General features: G+C 36.4%; 1 protein-coding gene and 2 pseudogenes across 6 annotated transcripts in view; all 3 read right to left on the bottom strand.

Moving 5' to 3' along the window:
• Positions 1-635: 635 nt before the first annotated feature.
• Positions 636-3883, bottom strand: LOC137223184 (N-acylneuraminate-9-phosphatase pseudogene; annotated as a pseudogene).
• Positions 3884-3946: 63 nt separating this feature from the next.
• On the bottom strand, positions 3947-6909 carry LOC137223763 (large ribosomal subunit protein uL1 pseudogene; annotated as a pseudogene).
• A 141-nt stretch (positions 6910-7050) lies between these two features.
• CENPC (centromere protein C) overlaps positions 7051-25710 on the bottom strand; it is a 91290-nt gene continuing 72630 nt past the window's right edge. For 3 of the 6 annotated variants that reach the window (XM_067736172.1, XM_067736174.1, XM_067736171.1), the window contains 6 exons: positions 17617-17721; positions 16705-16833; positions 16029-16124; positions 13920-14074; positions 8444-8534; positions 7051-7270 (listed from right to left, as the gene is read on the bottom strand). In XM_067736172.1, the coding sequence (XP_067592273.1) occupies positions 7200-7270; positions 8444-8534; positions 13920-14074; positions 16029-16124; positions 16705-16833; positions 17617-17721 (647 nt within the window). In that variant the 3' untranslated portion in view covers positions 7051-7199. The other 3 variants (XR_010943053.1, XM_067736175.1, XR_010943054.1) reach the window with 3 other exon arrangements.

Here is a 25710-nt window from a genome sequence, read left to right on the forward strand (position 1 = left end):
ATTTCTTTTTTCTTTAATTAACCATAGTACTCTAAGTTTGGTTGGTGATATCATGAGACTTTCTAGCTAATGTTCTTGAGAAATTTTTCTAGTTGCAAGATGCCTCACTATGGAGTCATTAATTAGTAAGCTCAAAGCAAACCCTGAAATGGATATAGAAATTTGTGAAACAATCACATAGTTCCCAAAATTTGAAAAAAAGATTTAAGGCAGATGGTAACACCAAAAAGAGCCAGTCAAGTATTAAAAGGCACTCTGGAAATGGTTCATAGCAAAACCTAATTTTCTATTGGTTTTCATCATATGGGTGAAACTATTCAGTCAGTAGGCAACAGACGGGGTGAAGCATGATTAGGCCTCACCAAGGCAATTCCCCTCTGATGTGGCCACAGAAGGAAAATGACTTCTGGTGCCATGTGGCTTGTACTCATCCACAGCAAGACAGACTAGTCCCTCAAACCGCTTGTGTACCTGGGAAAAGATAGTAACAGTACTTCCATAAAAGGTAAAGACTAACAGGAACCTATAAGCTCACTCTGGAAAAATGGGAAAATGTAATGGAAAAGGAGCACCATATGCTGATTTTTACTGGAGGAATTTATTGGTCATGTACACACCATAGGAAAATTACACTACCCCAAAGGTAATGCAGAAAAATTAAATTCATAAGTATACATTCGAAGTAGGCAAAAATATGGTACATGTTTTAAAAACAGAAAATACAAAAATAATTTCACTATGAAATGTGCTTTGATTTGCATGTGACTTGGTACTTCATATTAACCAGGTCCAACTGCTCTAATAAATCTCTATTATACATATTTTAGAACACCTATTTTTAAAAAATATCTTTTTAAGCCAAAACATAAAATCTACATTTGTGCATCCATATATGTTATCCTCCTTAGTATCTTCATAGATCCAAGATGCTAAAAGATTAATAACATAACTTTTTAAAAAAAATTTCAAGCCACAGATTAACAAATATACTTCAAGTTTTCTGGATTACACTACTAAAAGCAACTTGTATTAATGTACACTGGATTTTCAGATATAAATACCAGTCAATGGTTGGTTGGTCATTACACGACAAGTATAATTATTCTTAGAACTGGGTCATAGTATACAGAATGCCTTAACTTTTCTTAGTTCAAACCCTGTAATTTGACCCTAAAATTCATAAGCGTAACCCTTTCTGTGCTTTAAGCTGACACACTGACTTTGTAGTCTACACTTTGTAAGAGAGCAGGTAACTCTAGCACAGAAGAAACTATATAATGTGGCATGGGGGATGACTTCAATGGCTCCATTCCATTTTTATCTTTCCAGACTTCCAGCCTTCAGCCCTCCATTGAGGCCTTCTTGAATATCGGTTTCTAGTGTGTCACCAACCATCACACAGTCCCCAGGCTCTACTCCGAGGAGATCACAGGAGTAATAAAATATGGAAGGTGCTGGTTTCTCCACTTTCTGCTCTCCATCTACAACATTAGCATCAAAATAGGACAGACAGGCACAAGCCTCGATCTCCCTCTGGGTCTGTCTCCATTTGTTAATAAAAGTAGGCAGACATCCTTTTGAAGTTCAGTAAACATGGCTTTGACATCTGCTAGTGTCATATGCTGTAAATATGTAGATTTCCACAGAAAATAACATCCTTCAGTCAGTTTCCTATTGGCTGCACCACCTTTGGTTTCCTGGATTGCTTCCACCCAGTGTAAAGTCCTGAGGTCAGTAATGCATGTATTAGAAGGATGAAAACATTCCTTGCTGAGTTTAATTTGAACTTTGTCACAGATGACTTCAGCCTCTTCTTTGAAATGGTATTTTGATTGTAAGAGCTTTATCACCTCCAACATGCCCTTCCAACTCACCCTGGGCATGTTGATGAATATGCTGTCCAGGTCGAAGAAGACAGCTCACACCTGGCTCAGCCCCATGCCACTGCTGCCTGCATGGCGCACCAACTCCTGAATTTGTATCTTTTGAGTTATTACTTTAATGGCTGCTGTAGATATTTCTATATTCATGTTAAATTTATCCTAGTCTCTGTCAGGTCACCGCTAACTTCATTTTGGTAAAAATATAGCAACTTTGCATCTATGTAGCTTCATTTCTTTTCCCCTTTTAATCTGTGCTATCGTTGTGTAGATTATAATATGCATATATTTGACTGTGTATTTATATATCCCAAGTTGGTGTTACAATTATTGCTTTGAATTATCTTTTCAATTAAGAGAAAACATATAACCAATCTTTTATATTTAATACCTTTGGTACTCTTCATTCCGCCCTGTGTATCTAACTTATCATCGGGTGTGTTTCTTTTCAGCCTTAAGAACTTCAGTGTTTCTTACAGGTTAGGTCTATTAGCAACAAATTCAATTTTTTTTATACCTGAGAATATTTTCATTTTAACTTCATTTCTGAATGAATGTTCCACTTGATATACAATTCTGGGTTTAGTTTCTTTTGTTCCAGCACTTTGACTGTGTCATTCTGTTATCTTCTATCCTCCACCATTTCTGATAAGAAGTCCATTGTTAAACATATTATTGTTCCCTTCTATGTGATGAGTCATTTTCTCTGGCTCCTTTGACGAGTTGTCTTTTATCATTTTGACTATGTTGTTTCTAGTTATGGTGCTCTTTTTACTTACCCTACTAGTGATTTGGTGAGCTATTTGCATCTAAATGTTAATGTTTTTAATCAACTTTCAGAAGTTTGGAGGTATTGTTCAAAAATTTTGTCTCCTCTTCTCTTTCTCTCCTCTCCTTTGCCAACTCCCTTTATACATGTTGGAATGCTTATCATTGTATCACAGGTCTTTAGGGTTCTTCTGCTCATTTTTTCAATCTTTTAAAATTCTTTGTATACTTTCTATTGATATATCTTCAAATAAATGATCTCTGCTACCTCAAATTTGCTGTTGAGTCCATATAATAATTTTTATTTTTAATTCAGTCACACTTTTTAACTCTAGAATTCAAATTTGGTTATTTTTTATAGTATTTCTCTATAGATTATATATATATATATTTTTTTCTGTTGACTCATTTTTAACATTTTTACCTTTAATTCTTTGAGCTTGTCTATTAATTCCTGGCTGGTCTTTGCTAATCTAACATCTAGGCCCATACAGACTCAGTTTCCATTAGCTGCTGATTTTTTCCTTAGTACATTTCACACTCTTCTATTTCTTTGCATGTCTAATAATTTTTGGCTGAAAACTGGACATTTTAGGTAATTTATTATAGCAACTCTAGACTGTGTTTTACATCTAAGGAGTGTTTTTTATTTTATCATCTTGCCCATACTCAAACTGTGGAATCTATTGGCCTGTGATGTAGAGCTATTGGCTGTCTCTGCTCATTTTTTCAAATTCTTTATTTCAATTTTTATCCTGGCTCCCCAGGGGTAGCCTCTGTCTCTGAATAGCTTAATAGTCAGCTAATGATTTGGACAGAAGTTAACATCACACACTTTGAGTCTATAAGACTTCTACCCTCTGCTAACTGTTCTCTGTGTGAGATGGGAGATATATTCAACATTGCAGCCAGTTCTCAAGTCCCCCTTGGCTTTCACTTTTTGCCATGCTCTCTCAAGTCCACCCTGTGCATGCATCATTTCTGAGTTAGACTGAGATGCTTGGTGTACAGCATGTTTTGATATACTTAGTGGAATGATTACTACAGTCAAGCTAATTAGCATACCCATCTCCTCAGTTTTCCGCGTGTGTGTGTGTGTGTGTGTTGTATGTGGTGCAAGCACTTGAAATCTACTCTTAGCAAATTTCCAGTGTACACTAGAGTATTAACTATAGTCATCATGTTGTACATTAGGACTCTAGAACTTACTCATTCTACATAACTACAACTTTCTACCCTCTGAGCAACCATCTCCCCATTTTCTCCACCCCCCCCCCCCCGCCCCTGGTAACCACTGCTCTATTCTCTGCTTCTATGAATGTGATTTTAGACTTCATATATAACTGAGATCATTTTCCAAAAAAGACATACAAAGGGCCAGCAGGTAAATGAAAAGATGCTCATCATCACTAATCATCAAGGAAATGCAAATCAAAACCACAATGGCTTATCACCTCAAACCTGTTAGAAAGGCTAGTATCAAAAGGGTAAAAGATAACAAGTGCTAGTGAAGATGTGAAGAAATGGAAACTCTTTTACACTGTTGGTGGAAATATAAAGTGGTACAGCCTTAATAGAAAACAGTATGGAAGTTCCTCAAAAAATTAAAAATAGAACTACCATACAATTCAGTAATCCCTCTTCTGCATATATATCCAAAGGAAATGAAATCAGTACCTAGAAGAGATATCTGCACTCCTATGTTCATTATAGCATAACTCACAAGCGCCAAGATAAGGAAAAATTCTTGAAGGCAATTAAAAGTGCTACTCTGGTGAACATATGAATGATAAGAAAGTGAAAGAGCCTTACTGACATGGAAAAAGTTTTAGTGTTCTGGACGGAAGATCAAACCAGCCACAGCATCCTCTTAAGACAAAGCCTAAACGAGAGCAAGGCTCTAACACTCTTCAATTCTATGAAGGCTGAGAGAGGTAAGGAAGCTGCAGAAGTCTGAAGCCAGCAGAGGTTGATTCATGAAGTTTAAGGAAAGAAACTGCCTCCATAACATAAAAGTGCAAGGTGAAGCAAGTACTGATGTAGAAGCTGCAGCAAGTTATCCAGAAGATCTAGCTAATTCATGAAGGTGGCTACATTAAGCCAACAGATTTTCAGTGTAGACAAGAGAGACTTATGTTGAGAAAAATGCCATCTAAGACTCATACCTAGAGAGCAGAAGTCAATGTCTAGCTTTAGTTTCAGAGGACAGGCTGACTCTCTTTAGGGGGCAAGACAGCTGGTGACTTTAAGTTGAAGCCAATGCTCATTTACCATTCCAAAAATCCTAGGGCCCTTAAGAATTATGCTAAATTTACTCTTCTTGTACCCTCTATATAAATGGAACAACAAAGCCTGGATGACAGCACATCTCTTTACAACATGGTTTTCTGAGTATTTTAAGCCCACTGTTGAGAACTACTGCTCAGAAAAAAATGATTCCTTTCAAAATACCACAGCTCACTGACAACACACCTGGTCACCCAAGAGCTCTACTGGACATGCACAATGAGATTAATGTTGTTTTCATGCCTCCTAACACAACATCCATTCTGAAGCCCATGGATCAAGGAGTAATTTTGACTTTCAAGTCTACTAGTTAAGAAATATAGTTCAGGAGGCTATAGCTGCCATAGATAGTGATTCCTCTGATGGATCTGAGGAAAGTAATTCAAAAACCTTCTGGAAAGGATTCAACATTCTAGATGCCATTAAGAACATTCATGATTTGTGGGAAGAGGTCAAAATATAGACATGAACACAGGAGTCTGGAAGAAGTTGATTACAACCCTAATGGATGACTTTGAGTGGTTCAAGACTACAGTGGAGGAACTTAAGATGTGTGGAAATAATAAGAGAACTAGAATCAGAAGTGGAGTCTGAAGATGTGACAATTGCTACAATACCCTAAGAAAACTTTAACAGATCAGGCGTTGCTTCTTAAGGATGAACAAAGAAAGCTGTTTCTTGAAATGGAATTTATACCTGGTGAAGATGTTGGAATGACTGTAGAAATGACAAGACTGTTGAAATAATGACAAAGGATTTAGAATTTTATAGTTGATAAAGCAGCAGCAGGGTTTGAGAGGGCTGACTCCAATTTTGAAAGAAGTTCTACTGTACTTAAAATGCTATCAAACAGCAATGCATGCTACAGAGAAATCATTTGTGAAAGGAAGTCAATAGATGCAGCAGTTGATCATTATTGTCTTTTTTTTTTTTTTTTTTTAATGGTGGCAGTATGGTTTATTAAGCTGTACCTTAGTATAGGTGCTGGGGCTTGCCCATGGTGCTCTTAATGTACAAAGCCTGTACGTTCTGCCAATTCTTCTTGAGCAATGACACCAGGAAGTTAACAGCTAAGTGGATGTTGTACACAAGCTCATCATCTGTCATCTTCATGTGGGCAACAGCCTCTGTCAGATACAACACCTCCTTCATCTGGAACTTGATCATGGACTTCACCTCATCAACTCTGGCCACCATGTTCTCATTGGGGGTCAGCAAGGGAACTTGCCAGCATTATTAAGGCCTGGGCCCAGGATTCATGGGATCTGCTTGATCACAGACTCTGGAGCCAAAAAGGCATCATACTTCTTGGCCATCTTCTTGACAAGTTTCTTATTCTTGTTGAGTTTCTTCAACACCTCAATGCCCATGTGGGAGATTATCCACAGCCTTGGCCTCATCACAATGCTGCTGGTCCCCCGAAACACATATGGAGAACTTGGGGCGGAGAGTGGACTTAAGCCTGACGGTGCTGAGAAGCGTTTGTCCTTCTGAGGTCATAGTTCTTCAGGCTGATCTTTAGCTCCACCATCTCCAAAACCTTCTGGCGCTTGCACTGGTTCCCGTGTAGGACTTTCCGCACTGCCTCGTACAGGGTGGCACGGGAGACTTTGCTGCTCATGGTGCCTCACACCGCAATAACCAGAAAAAAGCTATTGTCTTTTTTTAAATTGCCACAGCCACCCCAACCTTCAGCAACCTCCACCCTGATCAGTCAGCAGCCATCAACCTCAAGGCAAGACCCTCCACCAGCAAAAAGATTATGACTCACTGAAGGTATCAATGATGGTTAGCATTTTTTAGCAATAAAGTATTTCTTAAATGAAGTTATATGCATTAATTTTTAGACATAAAGCTACTGCACACCTAACAGATGACAGTATAGTGTAAACGTAACTTTTATATGCACTGGGAAATCAAAAAATTCGTGACTCACTTTATTGCAATATTCACTTTATTGTGGTGGTCTGGAATCAAACCCACAACCTCTCCAAAGTATGCCTGTATATCACTGGGAGCAGTGATTTTGGTGTTCTTTTCATGTTATTAAAGTACTATGAATATGGGTATCACTACAGGCTATGTGTATATTCGTGGAAAAATTAGAAGATAAATATGGAAGTTTGAAATGTTTATTGAAACAAGTACACAACACTGAATATTTTAAAACATTACAAATAATTACAACATCTCACTACACAATGTGTTTTATATGTATGTATGTAAATATATATATACACACATATTTAAACTTTGCTTCATCTTTCAACTTTTTATCTGCGTAAAAAGAAGAACACTTTCCTCATTCAGGAGATTTCTGATGTTGTAATAATTACCTAGAAATAAAGTGATAAGAAAATTAAAAATTATTTCCATAGGAATCATTCCCTTTTGATTAAATGTTTAGTCATCACTAAGACCTATTACAGTATATAGAGGCAAATTTTTAAAAAAAATCATGTAACAACAAATAACTCTTATTTAATTCCATGAACTGAAAAATCCAAGGACCATCTGTGATCCACATAAAGCTTAAAACAATGTAAATTTCACATCATTTTGATAATGAGTGCAAAAACAAATTAGACAAGGGTGCAGATAGGAAAAAAACATATCCCTCTGAACCCAATCATGTTTTGGGGTGTTTTTTTAATTGAAGTATATGTGATTTACAATGTTATATTAGTTTCAGGTATACAACAGTGATTCAATTATTTTTATAGATTATACTCCATTTAAAGTTATTATAAAATATTTTCTATATTCCCTGTGCTATACATTACATCCTTGTATCTTATGTATTTTATACCTTGTAGTCTGTACCTCTATTCCTCTTCCCCTATCTTGCCCCTTCCTCTCCCCACTGGTAACTCCTCTCCCCACTGGTAACCACTAGTTTGCTCTCTGTATCTATGAGTCTGACTCTGTTTTGTTATATTCATTTGTTTGTGTTCATAACAGTGTTGGCACATACAAAGGACTATATAAATATAGCTATTATTATTGTCTCCTTTCATTAGAATGTAAGCTCCATGAGGGCAGGGATTTTTTTATGTATCCCACACCCTTAGAGCAATGCTTGGTAGACTCTCAATCACATTTGTTGAATGAATGAATGAATGAACAAATTAAAATTCCTATCTCCAAAGACTTGTGCTCCAATAGCTGATGAAGCACACTATTCTGTATGTTTAAAATAACCAACTAAAAACTGTTTGACTACATAATGTCTTTGAGATAACATAGGGGAATAATTTTCTTTCTACTCTGGATACAACGTATCTTCTATTTTTATATTCAGCAATTAGCAACTCATTCAATTTTCATGTACCGAAACACTGATATACTTATCTAATAAAAAAAATTAAAAGAAAATATGCACCAAATTTCTTTGGCATCAATCACATCATGCTTCATTTTGACCACTGTGGCTTCCATTTTCATGGTGCTCATGAGCAACTATATAAGTATTCAACTATACAAAAGAAAAGGTTTTTAATTATTCTTACCTGAAGGAACGTAGAATGAATCCCCAGTTGTTATTACATAAGGTGTTTCGTGTAAGGTACATAAAAGGTCACCAAAGTTAACATAAAAAATCTGTAAAATTAAAAATTAAAATCTCATTTCAAATTGTAACACCACAACAAATACACTCCAAAGAAACTTAAAAGTAAATGTGGTAGGCAGAATAATGGCCCTCCAAAGATATCAATGCTCTAATCTCCAGAATTTGTTATGTCACATGGCAAAGGAGACCTCGAGATGGTGAGATTATCCTGGATTACCTAAATGGGCCCAATCTAATTACATAAACCTTACTTGAAAGTGGGCAATTTTCCTGCTGGAAGCAGACGACAGATGAAGCAGAGGAGAAGTCAGAGAAATTTGAAGCATGAAAAGGGCTTTCACTGTTGCTAGCACTGAAGATAAGAGAGCCATAAGCCAAGGAGTATAGACTATTTCTAGACACCCCAGCCAACAGCCAGTGAGGAAACAGGAACCTCAGCCCTACAGCCACGTGAAACTTAATTCTGCCAACAACCTGAATGAATTTGAAACACTCATTCTAAAAGCCTTCAGAGAGGAATACAGATCTCACAACACCTTGATTCCAGCCTAGTGATACTCTAAACAGAGTACTCAGCCAAGCCCACCTGATTTCTAACCTACGTAACTGTGAGATAATAAATGAGAGTTGTTTAAATTTGTGGTAATTTGTTAAAGCAGTAATAGAAAACTAGTACAGGAAAACATTTCTTTTGTTCTTCCTTACTATTTACCAGTTTATGAAAATTCAGAACCATTGTAAAGAATATCACTTAGCTATACTAGAAAAATAGCTAGGTTTTATGTACACCTCTTTAAAGGTTACATGCTTGGTATATGTAACTTAATCTGACTGACGAGTCAAAGAGAGAACAAAAAGCAAAAAAAAAAAAATACATTTAAACAAGCATCAACATTAAGTAAGAGGGTAAATATAGTGCTCAGTCATACAGGCTTCCATATTCAAACACAGTAAATTTTACATTTTATATATAAATAGCACCTGGCAATGACCTATTTTTTTGACAACTAAATACAAAATGTAGGGCCTTCAAACTCTGAGATTCAAATTCTGAGATTCAGCCATCAAGAATATTTTGCCTCAGAGAAATATGCCTTCTCCTTTTCTTCTTACCAGTTTTGTAAAATGAGCCTAAAACACCAGAAAAATGAGAGCAGCTAGCACTTATCCAGCACTTTACCCCATGCCAGCCACTGTTCTAAGCACTTCATTTTTACTCATTTAATATATGCATCTACCAATGAGACAGTACTATTTTAATAGCTTTTCACAGATGAAGAAAATGAGGCACAGAGAAGTGTAACTTTCCAAGGTCACAATGTAAATGGGAAGAGCTGGAATTTGAACTCAGGTACTTTGATTCCAGAATCCATGTTCTTAGCCACTACAATATACTCTCTCAATGGAACACTCTTAAAGTGGTTCTAAAGGTATTTTTATAATTTAATAAAAGAAATATATTTATTACATCCAAAAAAATTTGCCTAAAAAAAGGAACACACACACTACCCAGAAAGTCAAGCATGTATTTATAGATGTTTTTTCCTTATCTATTCAGTTTGGCTCTCTATGCACACCTCTCCCCATTTCTGCAAACATCTTACTAAGAATGCTTTTGAAATACACAAAAATAGAATGATGACCTCCCACAAATAAATATTGAACCCTGATACCCTGCTCTTTTCAAAGTCTGATTCCCCCATTCCATATTATTTTGAAATAAATGCCCAGCATCATAAACCATCTGTAAATATTTCAATGTGTACTGAAAGACCAAAGTCCTTTTTTAAAACATGACAACACTGTTGTCACACATAAAAATAAATGAATATTTAGTGTTAAACGCCCAGTCAATATTCAAATTTCCAGTTGTCTCTTCAATGTCTTACTTTTAAGGATTTGTTTGAATTGGGATCCAAGTAAGAGTCACATATGGTCAGTGCTTGATCTAGCTTTTAAAGCACTCAATCTATTGAGTGGTTATCAATTTGGGGGTGATATTGTCCCTCAGGGGACAATTGGCAATGTCTGGGAACATGTGTAATTCTCACAACTAGAGGGGTACTACTGGAATCTAGTGCGTAGAGGCTAGGGTTGCTTCTAAACCTCTTACAATGCACAGGATAGCCTCCCTACAACAAAGAATTATTGAGTCCAAAATGTCAATAGTGCCACAGTTGAGGACCCTGATCTCTATACATTCCACGTGGTTGTCTTTTTTATTCTTTGCACCTTATTTATTAAAGAAATCAAGCAGCAAAATTTGTTTTAAAAATCTTTACACAGCTGGATTTTGCTTATTACAACGCCAGGTTGTCATCTGAAAAGTCTGCCATTCTTTATTTCCTGTAAATTGGTGGTTAGATCTAAGGACTTAACTTCAGGTGGTTGTGTGTGGGTTTTGTTTTGTTTTTTTTTAAAGAAGGTGGGGAAGGCAAGACTACTTCATAGACAGTGTTGTATTCTTCCATCAGGAGACACATAATGTCTGGTTGTGTTCTTTTTAGATGTTAGTAGACAATGATGCTAGAACCAATAGTTTATTGGGTGTTGTAAAATGGTAATAGTCCATTCTAACATTCATTCTTCATTTATTAATTGGACTATTTCTAAAAAGGATAAACTTCCCCATATCTATTATTTGATTACCTAGTAGTACAGTTTATATGAGAACAGCAGAATAAATGTTTAATTATTTTCCTTTATTTACCATATTTGTCAAAGTGAGTTGGCTTCCTAGAATTCTCCGACAGTGATGAATTTTTTCTTTTTGTAGTAGCCTTACAAATTCATGGATTTAGATATAATTGATGTGTATCAATCCAATGAAGTTATTCTTATTGATACTCAAGTTTTCATATCTTTGTCCAGAGACAGCATCTTCAAGTTGGATCCTGAGACCTTATGACCCAATCCTAATGGTCTTTGATAGTCTGCTATCAGGTATGATAAATATTCCAAGCTCAGTCCCAGGCCTGGAATCAGACATTTCTCTAAGGAACTCTGGTTCCTTTAAGTGTGTTGCTATCACTTTTTTGATTTTTTACCTCTGGAACAATTACTGTCTAGTTTTTCATATAGTTCTACCTTTTGATTTATTTGGGTTTTTTCTCTCTTCCGGTTTTTGACTGGTCTTCCACATCACTTAACTTTAATATTTTCCATTTCTTTTTTTTCTAAAAACATTAATTAATTAATTAATTAATTAATTTGGCTGCATTGGGTCTTAGTTGCAGCATGTGGGATCCTTCACTGCAGGCTCTTTGTTGCAATGCGCGGGCTTCTCTCTAGCTGTGGCGCATGGGCTTAGTTGCCCCACGGCATGTGGGATCTTAGCTCCCCAACCAGGGATTGAACCTGCATCTGCTGCATTGGAATGCAGATTCTTAACCACTGGACCACCAGGGAAGTCCCAATATTTCCCATTTCTTAATACCCTTTTGTTTTCTAGGAGAGCTCCACAACAAACTCCCATAGTTAATTTGTTCATTCTTCTGTGGTTTGAATTTAACAAATCTACCACTGCTACTTTCTCTCTTACTCATTATCTAGACCTGAGTTTGAAAGAAAGAGTTAATGGCTTATGCTGGTTCTCCATCTTGCCCTTTTGTTTCTCAAAAGCATATATTTAAAAGTGTGCTTCATTTTTTAAAAATGTAAAAATACTCCCCTTGTTATTTAAAAAGAACCTTTAAGTCTAGTTTTCATTATAAAAACTTAAAGGCAATATTTAGAAGAAACAAAACTAAACTATAATCACCTACTGACATGTTATTTTCTATAGTTCCTTCAAGGTTCTGTCATTTTCATTTTTAATTTCTACTCAGAAAAAAATAAAAAGAATTTTCTACTTTTCAGTTTCCTTAAATATTTATCCTAAAGGTATTCCTATATGGCTATTCTGCAAAATAATATACTTAAATTAATATAAAAATGTTTAGTATAGCACCTGGAACATGTAAGTGCTATATAACTGATCATCATATATAATGGTTTATCTCATTACTAAGTCAAAATATAATATAACCATTTTTTTCCTGCAGCACACATTTCAGTGATTTCCAATTTTTGCAATTACTGTCTATGTTAAAATAAAGAGCTACATATGTTCAAACACTTCCAAACATTTACTATTCAATATTCCTTTTTTAAAGGAATAAAGGCATTATAGCTTAATGGGTAACTACAGTTAGTTCAATGATGACATTTCATAATGCTTATTTTCATTATTAATTGTTCCTTAATGATTACACAGGTATTATCTATTACTTTAGTTAGTTTAATATGTTATATTTACTCTTTTAATACCACCTGGAGATCTATGACATTTTAAGATTGGATTAAAGAATATTTTTAAATACTTTAGATCTGGATTCTACATACTATACTGATGTAGTAATAAATTATTCTTTTACTCTTATGTGTATCTTTTCCTTTCCCTGCCTTGATTTGCCCTTCTTAGTTAATAAAACTGAAGGGTCCTGATGCTCTTTCTGTTTCTCCTTTGTGGGCTTTCATTTTATCAGTAGAAGAACTGTTTTGAACCATGATTTCACAGGTTCCTGAAATGTTACTTACTGAAAGATGTACCTCAGATGTAACATGTTTTAAATGCTGGTATAATATTAAATATTCTTTAAATCTGGTGATTTTCAAAATCTTTCATTTTCAAATTCAAAATGCAAAAATTATCTGATATAAATACAATGTTATAGGGGTGTGTGTCTCCAGTGAGAAAGAGACAGAGAGACAGACTCAGAGAAGAGAGACTCACCTTGAGTCTCATTATGACTTCAGCCAATAATACTGCTATATACAGTAATATATTCTTTAATACTTATTGAAGCAACTAGCTCCCAGTCCTCAATCTCCTGTTACACTTAATCTCAATAATCCCCTCCAGCTCTAAAATTCTAATGATTTGTTTGCAAAACTAATTTTAAGGATTCTTTTTTTTTTTTTTTTCACGGTACGCGGGCCTCTCACTGTTGTGGCCTCTCCCGTTGTGGAGCACAGGCTCCGGACGCGCAGGCTCAGTGGCCATGGCTCACGGGCCTAGCCGCTCCGCGGCATGTGGGATCTTCCCGGACCGGGGCACGAACCCGTGTCCCCTGCATCAGCAGGCGGACTCTCAACCACTGTGCCACCAGGGAAGCCCTCAAGGATTCTTTTAAGTAAAGACGATTCCCTAAACTTCTGAATCTCAAGCCTACACTGCTATGCACAAAACAAGTACTTTTAAACAGCCATTGGTCGACTGACTTTAAACAGATGAAAAAAACTAAAAAATTATCTGTGCACTATAGTAATCATATATCATTTCTGAGGAAATAGCATTTTTAACGCTTCATCAAGTCCAACAAATCAGAGTTGTGCCAAGAGCAAAACATAAATATATGGAAAAATACACTCACCAATGTGTCTAGGCCTACATGCTGCTTTCCCTTTTCTTGATGTGGTCCTAATATCAATTTTCCAGTAGAAAAAAATGGTGTATCCAATGTTTTATATACTTTCAACTCACCATGTTCAACACAAAATTGGTATGTATCTCGTGGCCTTACAAGATCTAAGGGAAAAAAATAATATAAGTACAAAGTAATAGCAATGACATTTCTCTGATACAGCATATACATACATATATAGACATAAACCTGCCTTAGAAAGATAGATGTGATTAATATCACTGACTCTGGGGCTAGAATGCCACAGGTCAGATCCTATCTCTGTCTTACAAGCTGTGTGAACTTACCCAAGTTGCTTATCCTCTCTATTTGTGCCTACATTTTCTTTTCTATAAAATGGGGTGATAATACTTCATCTATGTTAGAGCTGTGAATATCAAATGACTTAAAGTGTGTAAAGTATTTAAAACACTGGCACAAAGTAAGCATTAGGTAAGTCTTGGCTATTAATAATAACAATGGTAGTATTACTATTTTTCCCATAATAGCTCAGACAGAAAACAAAATCAGCTAAGAGATAAGAAAGGATTCCTATCTTTAAAAAGTTTAACATAGCCACAACACAAATGTATCATTATCATGTCAATAAATTCCTTTGTGCTTGCTTATTAAATAACAAGATTTTTATTTATCAGGTAAAGCCTCTAAGTAACCGGAGTTCTAACTGTAGCTCACAAATTACTATATCACTTTTTTTTTTTTTTTCCGGTACGTGGGCCTCTCACTGTTGTGGCCTCTCCCGTTGGCGGAGCACAGGCTCCGGACGCGCAGGCTCAGTGGCCATGGCTCACGGGCCTAGCCGCTCTGCGGCATGTGGGATCTTCCCAGACCGGGGCACGAACCCATGTCCCCTGCATCGGCAGGTGGACTCTCAACCACTGCGCCACCAGGGAAGCCCTACTATATCACTTTTTAATTTCCCTTTTACTTACAAACTTTTCCAGACCTGTAATTAATATATTTTTCTATCATCAGCTTCTGACTGTACTCCCACAGACTACAGGATATAGAAAATACATAGACTCAAGAAACAAAATCTTATGAATTCTTGACAACACACAACTTTTTTAACCTGATACAGTATAGCAATGTTTTTAGTTAAGACACTTCACTAAACAAAATTCTCTGTGCTTCTACCTCTGTTGCCAAATAAACAATCTGGAATATAGAAATAACTTTGCTACTTAAGATATCAAATGGAACTTATGCCACAGTCAAAATTTTAAGTGTAAATACTGCCTCTCTGGTTTGAGATATCTGTCCTCTGACTTGGGATAAATAGTCCCAAGAACTCACTGGTACAGTCATAACAGTTGTTAAAATATTTAAATATTTCCTGTATGTATATATTCCCTGGTTGGTAAATAGCTGAGTGTCCCCTACTTAACCCCACCACTCTATAGCCCATCCCTTGGGACCTCCCATGTTGTCCTAGACACTAAATGTTTCATGCCTATTAAGTACAGAAGGAGGCTTCTAGGACCCTGTACCAGCCTTAAGGTTCAGCATGGCATTTGTTTGGCTGACTGATGCCCTTGCTAGTCATCTCCAGAAAGGTTTTATACCCCAGATACCAATACTGGCATCTCACAGCACCAAAGGCTGTCTAAATCCTGCCATAATCCCCATCCAGTCTCACAGTAAGAGTGTATCCAGGAGTCTGCCAGTTAACTTGCTAGATTTCCCCATGAACAGCCCCAGTAAGAGTGTATCCAGGAGTCTGCCAGTTAACTTGCTAGAGTTCCCCATGAACAGCCCCTGTCCGCTTGTGTCCTCATGGTCAAAGAAGGCCTGGACCCTAATGGCGGAGACAACACTCCTGATGGTAGCACTTGTATCACAGAGGACAAATGCATGGTACTATATGTACCCTGGAGGTTGTCTGCCATCAGTTCCCCTAGTGTAGTCCTCATACAGGCTGCTTATTTGAATTAGACTCTCTACTAGACTTTGGCTCTGAAAGATCTGGGGAGAGAAAGGGAAAGCAGACAAGCCAGACTTCGGTTTGTCTTTATTAGTTGTTAAATTAAGTATTCTCAATATCAACCCTGATCTTACCCATAAGAATAATCTCTCGTGTTTCTGGGTCCTTTACCCTCGTTGGCTGCAAAGGATCTCCCAGAGGTATATTCAGATTTTCCACGAATTTATTCTCTGCAAAAGAAATACCACTGAAATCTTACTTAAAATTCTTTTCCATTAAAAAAAATCTAGTATGAAATGCAGCTATGGACAAGTTGTAAATGAAAATTGCCAGAGGCATATCTTTTTCCTGTTTATCAATGACCGCTTTGATAAACAAAAATTCAAAAATCACAATGATTTACCACAGAAGCAAACATCCTAAACTTCTTATTTTCTGACAACTTTTGAATTCTTGCATCATCAAGAAGTTAAATGGTGTTTTGCATATTCTCTAAGAGAGCTGAAGTATATACAATACACTTTAAAAAGAATTCTTTAACATGTTTATTTTAACCATAATTCGAGCACAGAAAAGATAAGCTTCATTTGACAGGTCAATTTACTCAGGTGGAAATGTTTTACACTCTGCTATTAATGATTTTTTTAAAAGAATAAAATTAGTTTACTTTCAAAATCTGAAAAAAGTGGACATTAAAAAGATAATTTACCCTGAAGTAGTAGTATATCTGAAGCTTTTAGAGATATATTTCAAAATTTGCAAAGAGCTACTTCTCAAAGCACTGTTATAAAATAAGGAATAAGTTCATACTTCTTTCATCATTATCAAGACAGATCCTTTTCCTATTAACTATTGTATTGACTCTTCCCAAGTTTCCTTTTGCTTTCCTTTTAGATGATACTTTGTCTGGGGACAGTATTCCACCAATCACAAATCCTCCTGAAATTTAACCAAAAAAAAAAGGTAAATTATCATACCTGGCAAAGTGAAAATCTTGAAACAAAACTCATTAAATTAATACAGCACATTTCCTTTCAAAGTATGAAAGAATACATTAGTTTTACCACACTCCACAGTTAAAAATTCAAACAACACAAATAGCAACCAATTTCACTTGTCTCTATCCTAAATCTAGAAGCACTGATGAAACATGACTGAATGATCTCTGTTGCTTGAAATCAAGTCATCAGTGGAAGTGTAAAAAACAAAGAACACAAAGATCAGCAATGAACTATTTATAGTAATCCACATGTCAGTTTAGTCCTTTGACTCAGAAATATACACCAAAAGAAAGGAAATAACTTCACGATAACACTCACTATACTTTCTTTCCCACCCTCTACAATTTTTGTAGAAAAATATAAGAAAATAGAATGAGAATAATAATGGGGAATACTTAATCTTTGACAGTTATATTTTCTCATGTTCTGATCTAATGCTTCATTTTATGCAATTAAAAACCTTGCTAGGTAGTATAAAAATAATAACACTCTATCAAGCCACATGCTCACCTCAAATTGTTACCAAAAAGAAAACAAATCAGCATCTCTACAGTAATCAGAGAAATCTGGACTTGAATCTATTGTCACATTTTTGGAGGATGATGATTAAATAAGGTAATGTATGTAAATACATAAGACAGCACTTGGCATGTAATGTACCTAAATAAATTGTAGCGATTATCATTATTATTATTTTGAGACACTAAAGCATAAATTTTACCAGATGGCCTTCCTTGATAATCTATTCGCTCCCCTCTCCAATATTCCAAAGGTTTTGATCGTGTTCTCATGGTCCTGCGAACATTTGGTGTGTTGGAGGGCAATACTGTAAAAAGACATCACACAAAAAATGCACATATATGTTTAGTTGGATGATACTCTGCAGTGAAAAGATTGATATTACTTTCTAGAACACAAATGCTTTTAGACAAAACACTAGAAAAACAAATTTTAAGACATATTTGTGTTATTAAAGAAATGCCAAGCTACTAGATTGGAAAAGATTTAAAAACATGGTAACATTCATGGTTAATGATGTTAAAGGTACACCGGAATTCTCATATATTGTAGGTAGAAATGTAAACTGATTGATGACAATTTGACAATACCTATAATTGTAATACTGTGTGACGTAGAAATTTCATCTTTAGAAAATGAGTTTGCAAAATATTCACAAAAATGGGCAAAGATATAGGTGTTAAGTACATTCATGGTAGTACTGTTCATAATAGAAACAGAAAAGAAAAAGCAAAAAGCAAACTGAAAACCACCTAAATGCTCCACAATAGGAAGTTTATAGATCAGGGGTGGTTATGTATACATGTGTTTGTGTGTATACACACATATCTATTCGTTTTATGTGAACAAGGCAAAGTTCTATGTACTAAGTTTGTTGGCTACATAATCAACTTCCTATGTTCTTACTTACTTCTGGTTTGCTGGAGTTGTCCAATTCTGAAAGTGGTCTAACAAAATCTCCCAGTCTAACTGTATTGTTTAAATTAAAATCTCCTTGCTTTTCCTTAGTTTTTTTCCTTTACACATTTTAGTTGCTAGGTTGTTTGGTACATAGTAGTTTATGATTTTTCCATCTTCTTCATAAAGTGCTAATTTTATTATTACAAGTCCTTCATCCTGTTCAGCACTTTTAACCTTAAATTTCAATTCACCTAATATTAAAAAATATACTACTTTCTTTCTTTCTGTTTATATTAGTCTACTTAATTCTTTGATAATCTTCTATTTTAAAACCTGTTTTAAGTATTTCTTATAAACACATAGGTAAGTTTGTTTTGTTTAACCAAATCTGATAGTCTCTATCTTACTAGAGGAATTCAATCCATTCACACTTATTTAGTATAACAAGTAATATACATCTATTTATTTCTTCCATTTTACTTTATATTTACAGGTTATTTTACATCAGTGATTCTCTTTTTCCCTCATTCTCACTGGTTTGGTCAGAATACCATTTCTTCCTCCATACCCCAAACCTTGGTCATTTCAAAGTTTACTGTGCTTTTTCACTCTAATATTGGTTACCTTCCCATTCCTGACACTCAACAGTCATACTCATTTCTCCATCATTATATTAAAAACTATATCCCCGGGGCTTCCCTGGTGGTGCAGTGGTTGAGAGTCCGCCTGCCAATGCAGGGGAGACGGGTTCGTGCCCCGGTCCGGGAAGATCTTACATGCCGCGGAACGGCTGGACCCCGTGAGCCATGGCTGCTGAGCCTGCGTGTCTGGAGCCTGTGCTACACAACGGGAGAGGCCACAACAGTGAGAGGCCTGCATACAGCAAAAAAACAACAAAAAAAAACTATATCCCCCACCAAGATGTTATTGTCTCCTTTTTCTCATTTAGTAAAATGAAACTTTTACACTACTTTTATTACCCCTCTTCCACTCCTACTCTCCTCCCCACCACACCAAGTTTTGTTAAGATAGTGTGGATTTCAAGCTATCACTGCAAAAATCCTTACTTAGTACTTATAAATCCCCAATCATATTAGCATTTAGTAGTAGACATATCCTAAGGTGTGAGCAATGAGACACACCTTTATATAATCCCCTTCCCTGGGATACATGTGGAACCTATGACACACTCAACACAATATGGCAAAAGCAATGGGAAGTCACTTCTGTGATTACATCATGATCATACATATAAGACACTACCAGAAGGAGAGAAAAATTCTTCCTTGCTCACTTTGGAGAAGCAAGCTGCCATACTGTGAAGGGTTTATGAAAAGGGTCATGCACCAAGGAACTGCAGGTGACCCCTAGAAGTTGAGACTAGTGGCCCATGGCTCACAGCCACCAAGGAAACATGTACCTCAGTCCTACAATTCCAAGGAACTGAATTCTGCTAACAACTACATGAGCTTGTGGTGGTTAACAGGATCTCGAGCCTCAGGTAAGATCATGGCCCAGGCTGAGACGTTGGACTGCAGCCTGTGAAACCCTTGAACAGAGGACCCAGCTAATTTGTGCCTGAGCTCCTGACCCACGGAAACCAAGGGATAATAATGTGTGTTGTCTAAACAACTAAATTTGTAGTAATTTGGTACACAGCAGCAGAAAACAAATATACATTGTTTAAATTTAACCACGTATATTCAGAATCATTCCTCAGCACTGTTTCCTCTCTTTGAACTCATTTTTTACTTATATGATAGTTGGTTAGATTACCTTACATGGATATTTTACATACAGGAAGCTGAACTTAATCTTGCACTATCTGCAAAATAAATTCAGTTATCAGAAAGAAAGATATCGTGGCTAGTTAAAACAAAGGACTGTAATGCATTTTTTTTTTACCATCTTTATTGGAGTATAACTGCTTTACAATGTTGTGTTAGTACCTACTGTATAACAAGGTGAATAAGCTATATGTATACATATATCCCCATATCCCCTCCCTCTTGCGCCTCCCTCCCATCCTCGCTATCCCACCCATCGAGGTGGTCGCAAAGCACTGAGCTGATCTCCCTGTGCTATGCAGCTGCTTCCCACTAGCTATCTATTTTACATTTCATAGTGTATATATGTCAATGTTACTCTCTCACTTCGTCCCAGCTTACCCTTCTCCCTCCCCGTGACCTCAAGTCCATTCTCTACGTCTCTGTCTTTATTCTTGTCCTGCCCCTAGGTTCATCAGAATCATTTTTTTTTTTTAGATTCCATATCTGTGTGTTAGCATACGGTATTTGTTTTTCTCTTTCTGACTTACTTCACTCTGTATGACAGACTCTAAGTCCATCCAACTCACTACAAGTAACTCAATTTCATTTCTTTTTATGGCTGAGTAATATTCCATTGTGTGTGTGTGTGTGTGTGTGTGTGTGTGTGTGTGTGTGTGTGTGTGTGTGTGTGTGTGTATATGCCACGTCTTCTTTATCCATTCATCGCTTTATGGACACTTAGGTTGCTGCCATGTCCTGGCTATTGTAAATAGTGCAGCAATGAACACTGTGGTACATGACTCTTTGAATTGTGGTTTTCTCAGGTATATGACCAGTAGTGGGACTGCTGGGTCATATGGTAGTTCTATTTTTAGTTTTTTAAGGAACCTCCATTCTGTTCTCCATAGTGGCTGTATTAATTTACATTCCCACCAACAATGCAAGAGGGTTCCCTTTTCTCCACAACCTCTCCAGCATTTATTGTTTGTAGATTTTGTGATGATGGCCATTCTGACTGGTGTGAAGTGATACCTTATTGTAGTTTTGATTTGCATTTCTCTTATGATTAGTGGTGTTGGGCATATTTCCATGTGTTTGTTGGCAATCTGTATATCTTCTTTGGAGAAATATCCATTTAGGTTTTCTGCCCACTTTTGGACTGGGTTTTTTATTGATATTGAGCTACATGAGCTGCTTGTGTATTTTGGAGATTAATCCTTTGTCAGTTGCTTCATTTGCACATATTTTCTCCCATTCTTAGGACTGTCTTTTCGTCTGGTTTATGGTTTCCTTTGCTGTGCAAAAGTTTTTAAGTTACATTAGGTCCAATTGTTTATTTTTGTTTTCATTCCCTTTACTCTAGGAGGTGGGTCAAAAAGGATCTTGCTGTGATTTATCTCATGGAGTGTTCTGCCTATGTTTTCCTCTAAGAGTTTTACAGTGTCTGGCCTTACATTTAGGCCTTTAATCCATTTTGAGTTTATTTTTGGGTATGGTATTAGGGAGTGTTCTAATGTCATTCTTTTACATGTAGCTATCCAGTTTTCCCAGCACCACTTATTGAAGAGGCTGTCTTTTCTCCATTGTATATTCTTGCCTCCTTTATCAAAGAAAAGGTGACCATATGTGCATGGCTTTATCTCTGGGCTTTCTATCCTGTTCCATTGATCTATATTTCTGTTTTTTTTGCCAGTACCATACTGCCTTGATTACTGTAGCTTTGTAGTACAGTCTGAAGTCCAGGAGCCTGATTCCTCCAGCTCTGTTTTTCTTTCTCAAGATTGCTTTGGCTATTCGGGGTCTTTTGTGTTTCCATACAAATTGTGAAATATTTTGTTCTGGTTCTGTGAAAAATACCATTGGTAGTTTCACAGGGATTGCACTGAATCTGTAGATTGCTTTGGGTAGTATAGTCATTTTCACAATGTTGATTCTTCCAACCCAAGAACATGGTATATCTCTCCATCTGTTTGTATCATCTTTAATTTCTTTCATTAGTGTCTAATATTTTTCTGTATACAGGTCTTTTGTATCCTTAGGTAGGTTGATACCTAGGTATTTTATTCTTTTCGTTGCAATGGTAAATTGGAGTGTTTCCTTAACTTCTCTTTCAGATTTTTCATCATTAGTGTTTAGGAATACAGGAGATTTCTGTGCATTAATATTGTATATTGCTACTCTACCAAATACATTGATTAGCTCTAGTAGTTTTCTGGTAGCATCTTTAGGATTCTCTATGGATAGTATCATATCATCTGCAAACAGTGACAGTTTTACTACTGCTTTTCCGCTTTGGATTCCTTTTATTTCTTTTTCTTCTCTGATGGCTGTGGCTAAGGCTTCGAAAACTATGTTGAATACTAGCGGTGAGAGTGGGCAACCTTGTCTTGTTCCTGATCTTATAGGACATGGTTTCAGTTTTTCACCATTGAGAACGATGTTGACTGTGGATTTGTCATATATAGCTTTTACTATGTTGAGGTAGGTTCCCTCTATGCCAACTTTCTGGAGAGTTTTTTCATAAATGGGTGTTGAATTTTGTCAAAAGCATTTTCTGCATCTATTGAGATTATTATATGGTTTTTAATCCCTCAATTTGTTAATATGGTGTATCATTATTAATTGATTTGTGTATACTTAAGAATCCTTGCATTCCTGGGGTAAATCCCACTTGATCATGGTGTATGATCCTTTTAATGTGCTGTTGGATTCTGTTTGCTAGTATTTTGTTGAGGATTTTTGCATCTATGTTCATCAGAGATACTGGCCTGTAGTTTTCTTTTTTTGTGACATCTTTGTCTGGGTTTGGCTTCAGGGTGATGGTAGCTTCGTAGAATGAGTTTGGGAGTATTCCTCCTACTGCTATATTTTCGAACAGTTTGAGAAGGATGGGTGTTAGCTCTTATCTAAATGTTTGACAGAATTTGCCTGTGAATCCATCTGGTCCTGGGCTGTTTATCGGAAGATTGTTAATCACAGTTTCAATTTCAGTGTTTGTGATTGGTCTGTTTATATTTTCTATTTCTTCCTGGTTCAGTCTTGGAAGGTTGTACTTTTCTAAGAATGTGTCCATTTCTTCCAAGTTGTCCATTTTATTGGCATAGAGTTGCTTGTAGTCTAATCTCTCATGATCCTTTGTATTTCTGCACTGTCAGTTGTTACTTCTCCGTCTTCATTCCTAATTCTGTTGATTTGAGTCTTCTCCCTTTTTTCTTTATAAGTCTGGCTAATGGTTTATCTATTTTGTTTATCTTCTCAAAGAACCAGCTTTTAGTTTTATTGATCTTTGCTATTGTTTCCTTCATTTCTTTTTCACTTATTTCTGATCTTATCTTTATGAATTGTTTCCTACTGCTAACTTTGGGTTTTCTTGTCCTTCTTTCTCTAATTGCTTTAGGTGTAAGGTTAGGTTGTTTATTTGAGATTTTTCTTGTTTCTTAAGGTAGGATTGTTTTGCTATAAACTTCCCTCGTAGAACTGCTTTTACTGCATCCCACAGGTTTTGGGTCATCGTGTTTCCGTTGTCATTTGTTTCTAGGTATTTTTTGATTTCCTCTTTGATTTCTTCAGTGACCTCTTGGTTATTCAGTAGCGTATTGTTTAGCCTCCATGTGTTTGTATATTTTACAGTCTTTTTCCTGTAAATGATATCTAGTCTCACAGCGTTGTGATCAGAAAAGATACTTGATACAATTTCAGTTTTCTTAAATTTACCAAGGCTTGATTTGTGACGCAACATATGGTCTATCCTGCAGAATGTTCCATGAGCACTTGAGAAGAAAGTGTATTCTGTTGTTTTTGGATGGCATGTCCTATAAATATCAATTAAGTCCATCTTGTTTAATGCGTCAATTTAAAGCTTGTGTTTCCTTATTTATTTTCATTTTGGATGATCTGTCTGTTGGTGAAAGTGGGGTGTTAAAGTCCCCTACTATGATTGTGTTACTGTCAATTTCCCCTTTTATGGCTGTTAGCATTTGCCTTATGTATTGAGGAGCTCCTATGTTGGGTGCATATATTGTTACAATTGTTGTATCTTCTTCTTGGATTGATCCCTTATCATTCTGTAGTGTCCTTCTGTGTCTCCTGTAATAGTCTTTATTTTGTCTGATAGGAGAATTGCTACTCCAGCTATCTTTTGATTTCCATTTGCATGGAATATCTTTTTCCATCCCCTCACTTTCAGTCTGTATGTGTCCCTAGGTCTGAAGTGGGTATCTTGTAGACAGCATATATACGGGTCTTGTTTTTATATCCATTCAGCCAGTCTGTGTCTTTTGGTGGGAGCATTTAGTCCATTTACATTTAAGATAATTATCAATATGTATGTTCCTATGACCATTTTCTTAATTGTTGTTGGTTTGTTTTTGTAGTTCTTTTCCTTCTCTTGTGTTTCCTGCCTATAAATCTGGTTTGGTGGTGCTGAATTCCCATAACTTTTGCTTATCTGTAAAGGTTTTAATTTCTCCATCGAATCTCAATTAGATCCTTGCTGGGTAGAGTAATCTTGGTTGCAGGTTTTTCCCTTTCATCACTTTAAATATGTCCTGCCACTCCCTTCAGGCTTGCAGAGTTTCTGCTGAAAGACCAGCTGTTAACCTTATGTGGATTCCCTTGTATGTTACTTGTTGCTTTTCCCTTGCTGCTTTTAATACTTTTTCTTTGTATTTAATTTTTGATAGTTTGATTAATATGTGTCTTGGTGTGTTTCTGTTTGGGTTTATCTTGTATGGTACTCTCTGTGCTTCCTGGACTTGATTGTCTATTTCCTTTCCCATGTTTGGGAAGTTTTTGGCTATAATCTCTTCAAATATTTTCTCAGACCCTTTTTCTTTCTCTTCTTCTTCTGGGACCCCTATAATTTGAATGTTGGTGCGTTTAATGTTGTCCCAGAGGTCTCTGACTGTCCTCAATTCTTTTCATTCTTTTTTCTTTATTATGCTCCCTGACAGTTATTTCCACCATTTTATTTTCTAGCTCACTTGTCTGTTCTTCTGCCTCAGTTATTCTGCTATTGATTCCTTCTACAGTATTTTTAATTTCAGTAATTGTGTTGTTCATCACTGTTTGCCTTTTAGTTCTTCCAGATCCTTGTTAAATGTTTCTTGTATTTTCTCCATTCTGTTTCCAAGATTTTGGATCACCTTTACTATCATTACTCTGAATTCTTTTTCAGATAGACTGCCTATTTCCTCTTCATTTGTTTGGTTTGGTGGGTTTTTACCTTGCTCCTTCATCTGTAACATATTTTTTTGTCCTTTTTTTTTTTTTGATGGGTGGTGCTGCATTCCTGTCTTACTGGTTGTTTGGCCTGAGACGTCCAGCACTGGAGTTTGCAGGCACTTGGATAGAGCCAGGTCTTGGTCCTGAGATGAGGACCTCCAGGAGGCCTCACTCCAATTGATATTCTGTGGGGGCTGAGGTTCTCTGTTAGTCCAGCGGTTTGGACTCGCAGCTCCCACCACAGGAGCTCGGGCACGACCTTTGGCCTGATGACTAAGATCCCACAAGCTTCGTGGTGCATAAAAAAAAGAAAAAGAAAGAAAGAGAAAAGGAGCAGTACAATATCAAAGAATAAAAAACAAAATAGGTCTTCCCTGGTGTCGCAGTGGTTGAGAGTCCGCCTG

Source organism: Pseudorca crassidens, chromosome 4, assembly GCF_039906515.1.
Source record: "Pseudorca crassidens isolate mPseCra1 chromosome 4, mPseCra1.hap1, whole genome shotgun sequence".
Lineage (NCBI taxonomy): Eukaryota > Metazoa > Chordata > Mammalia > Artiodactyla > Delphinidae > Pseudorca > Pseudorca crassidens.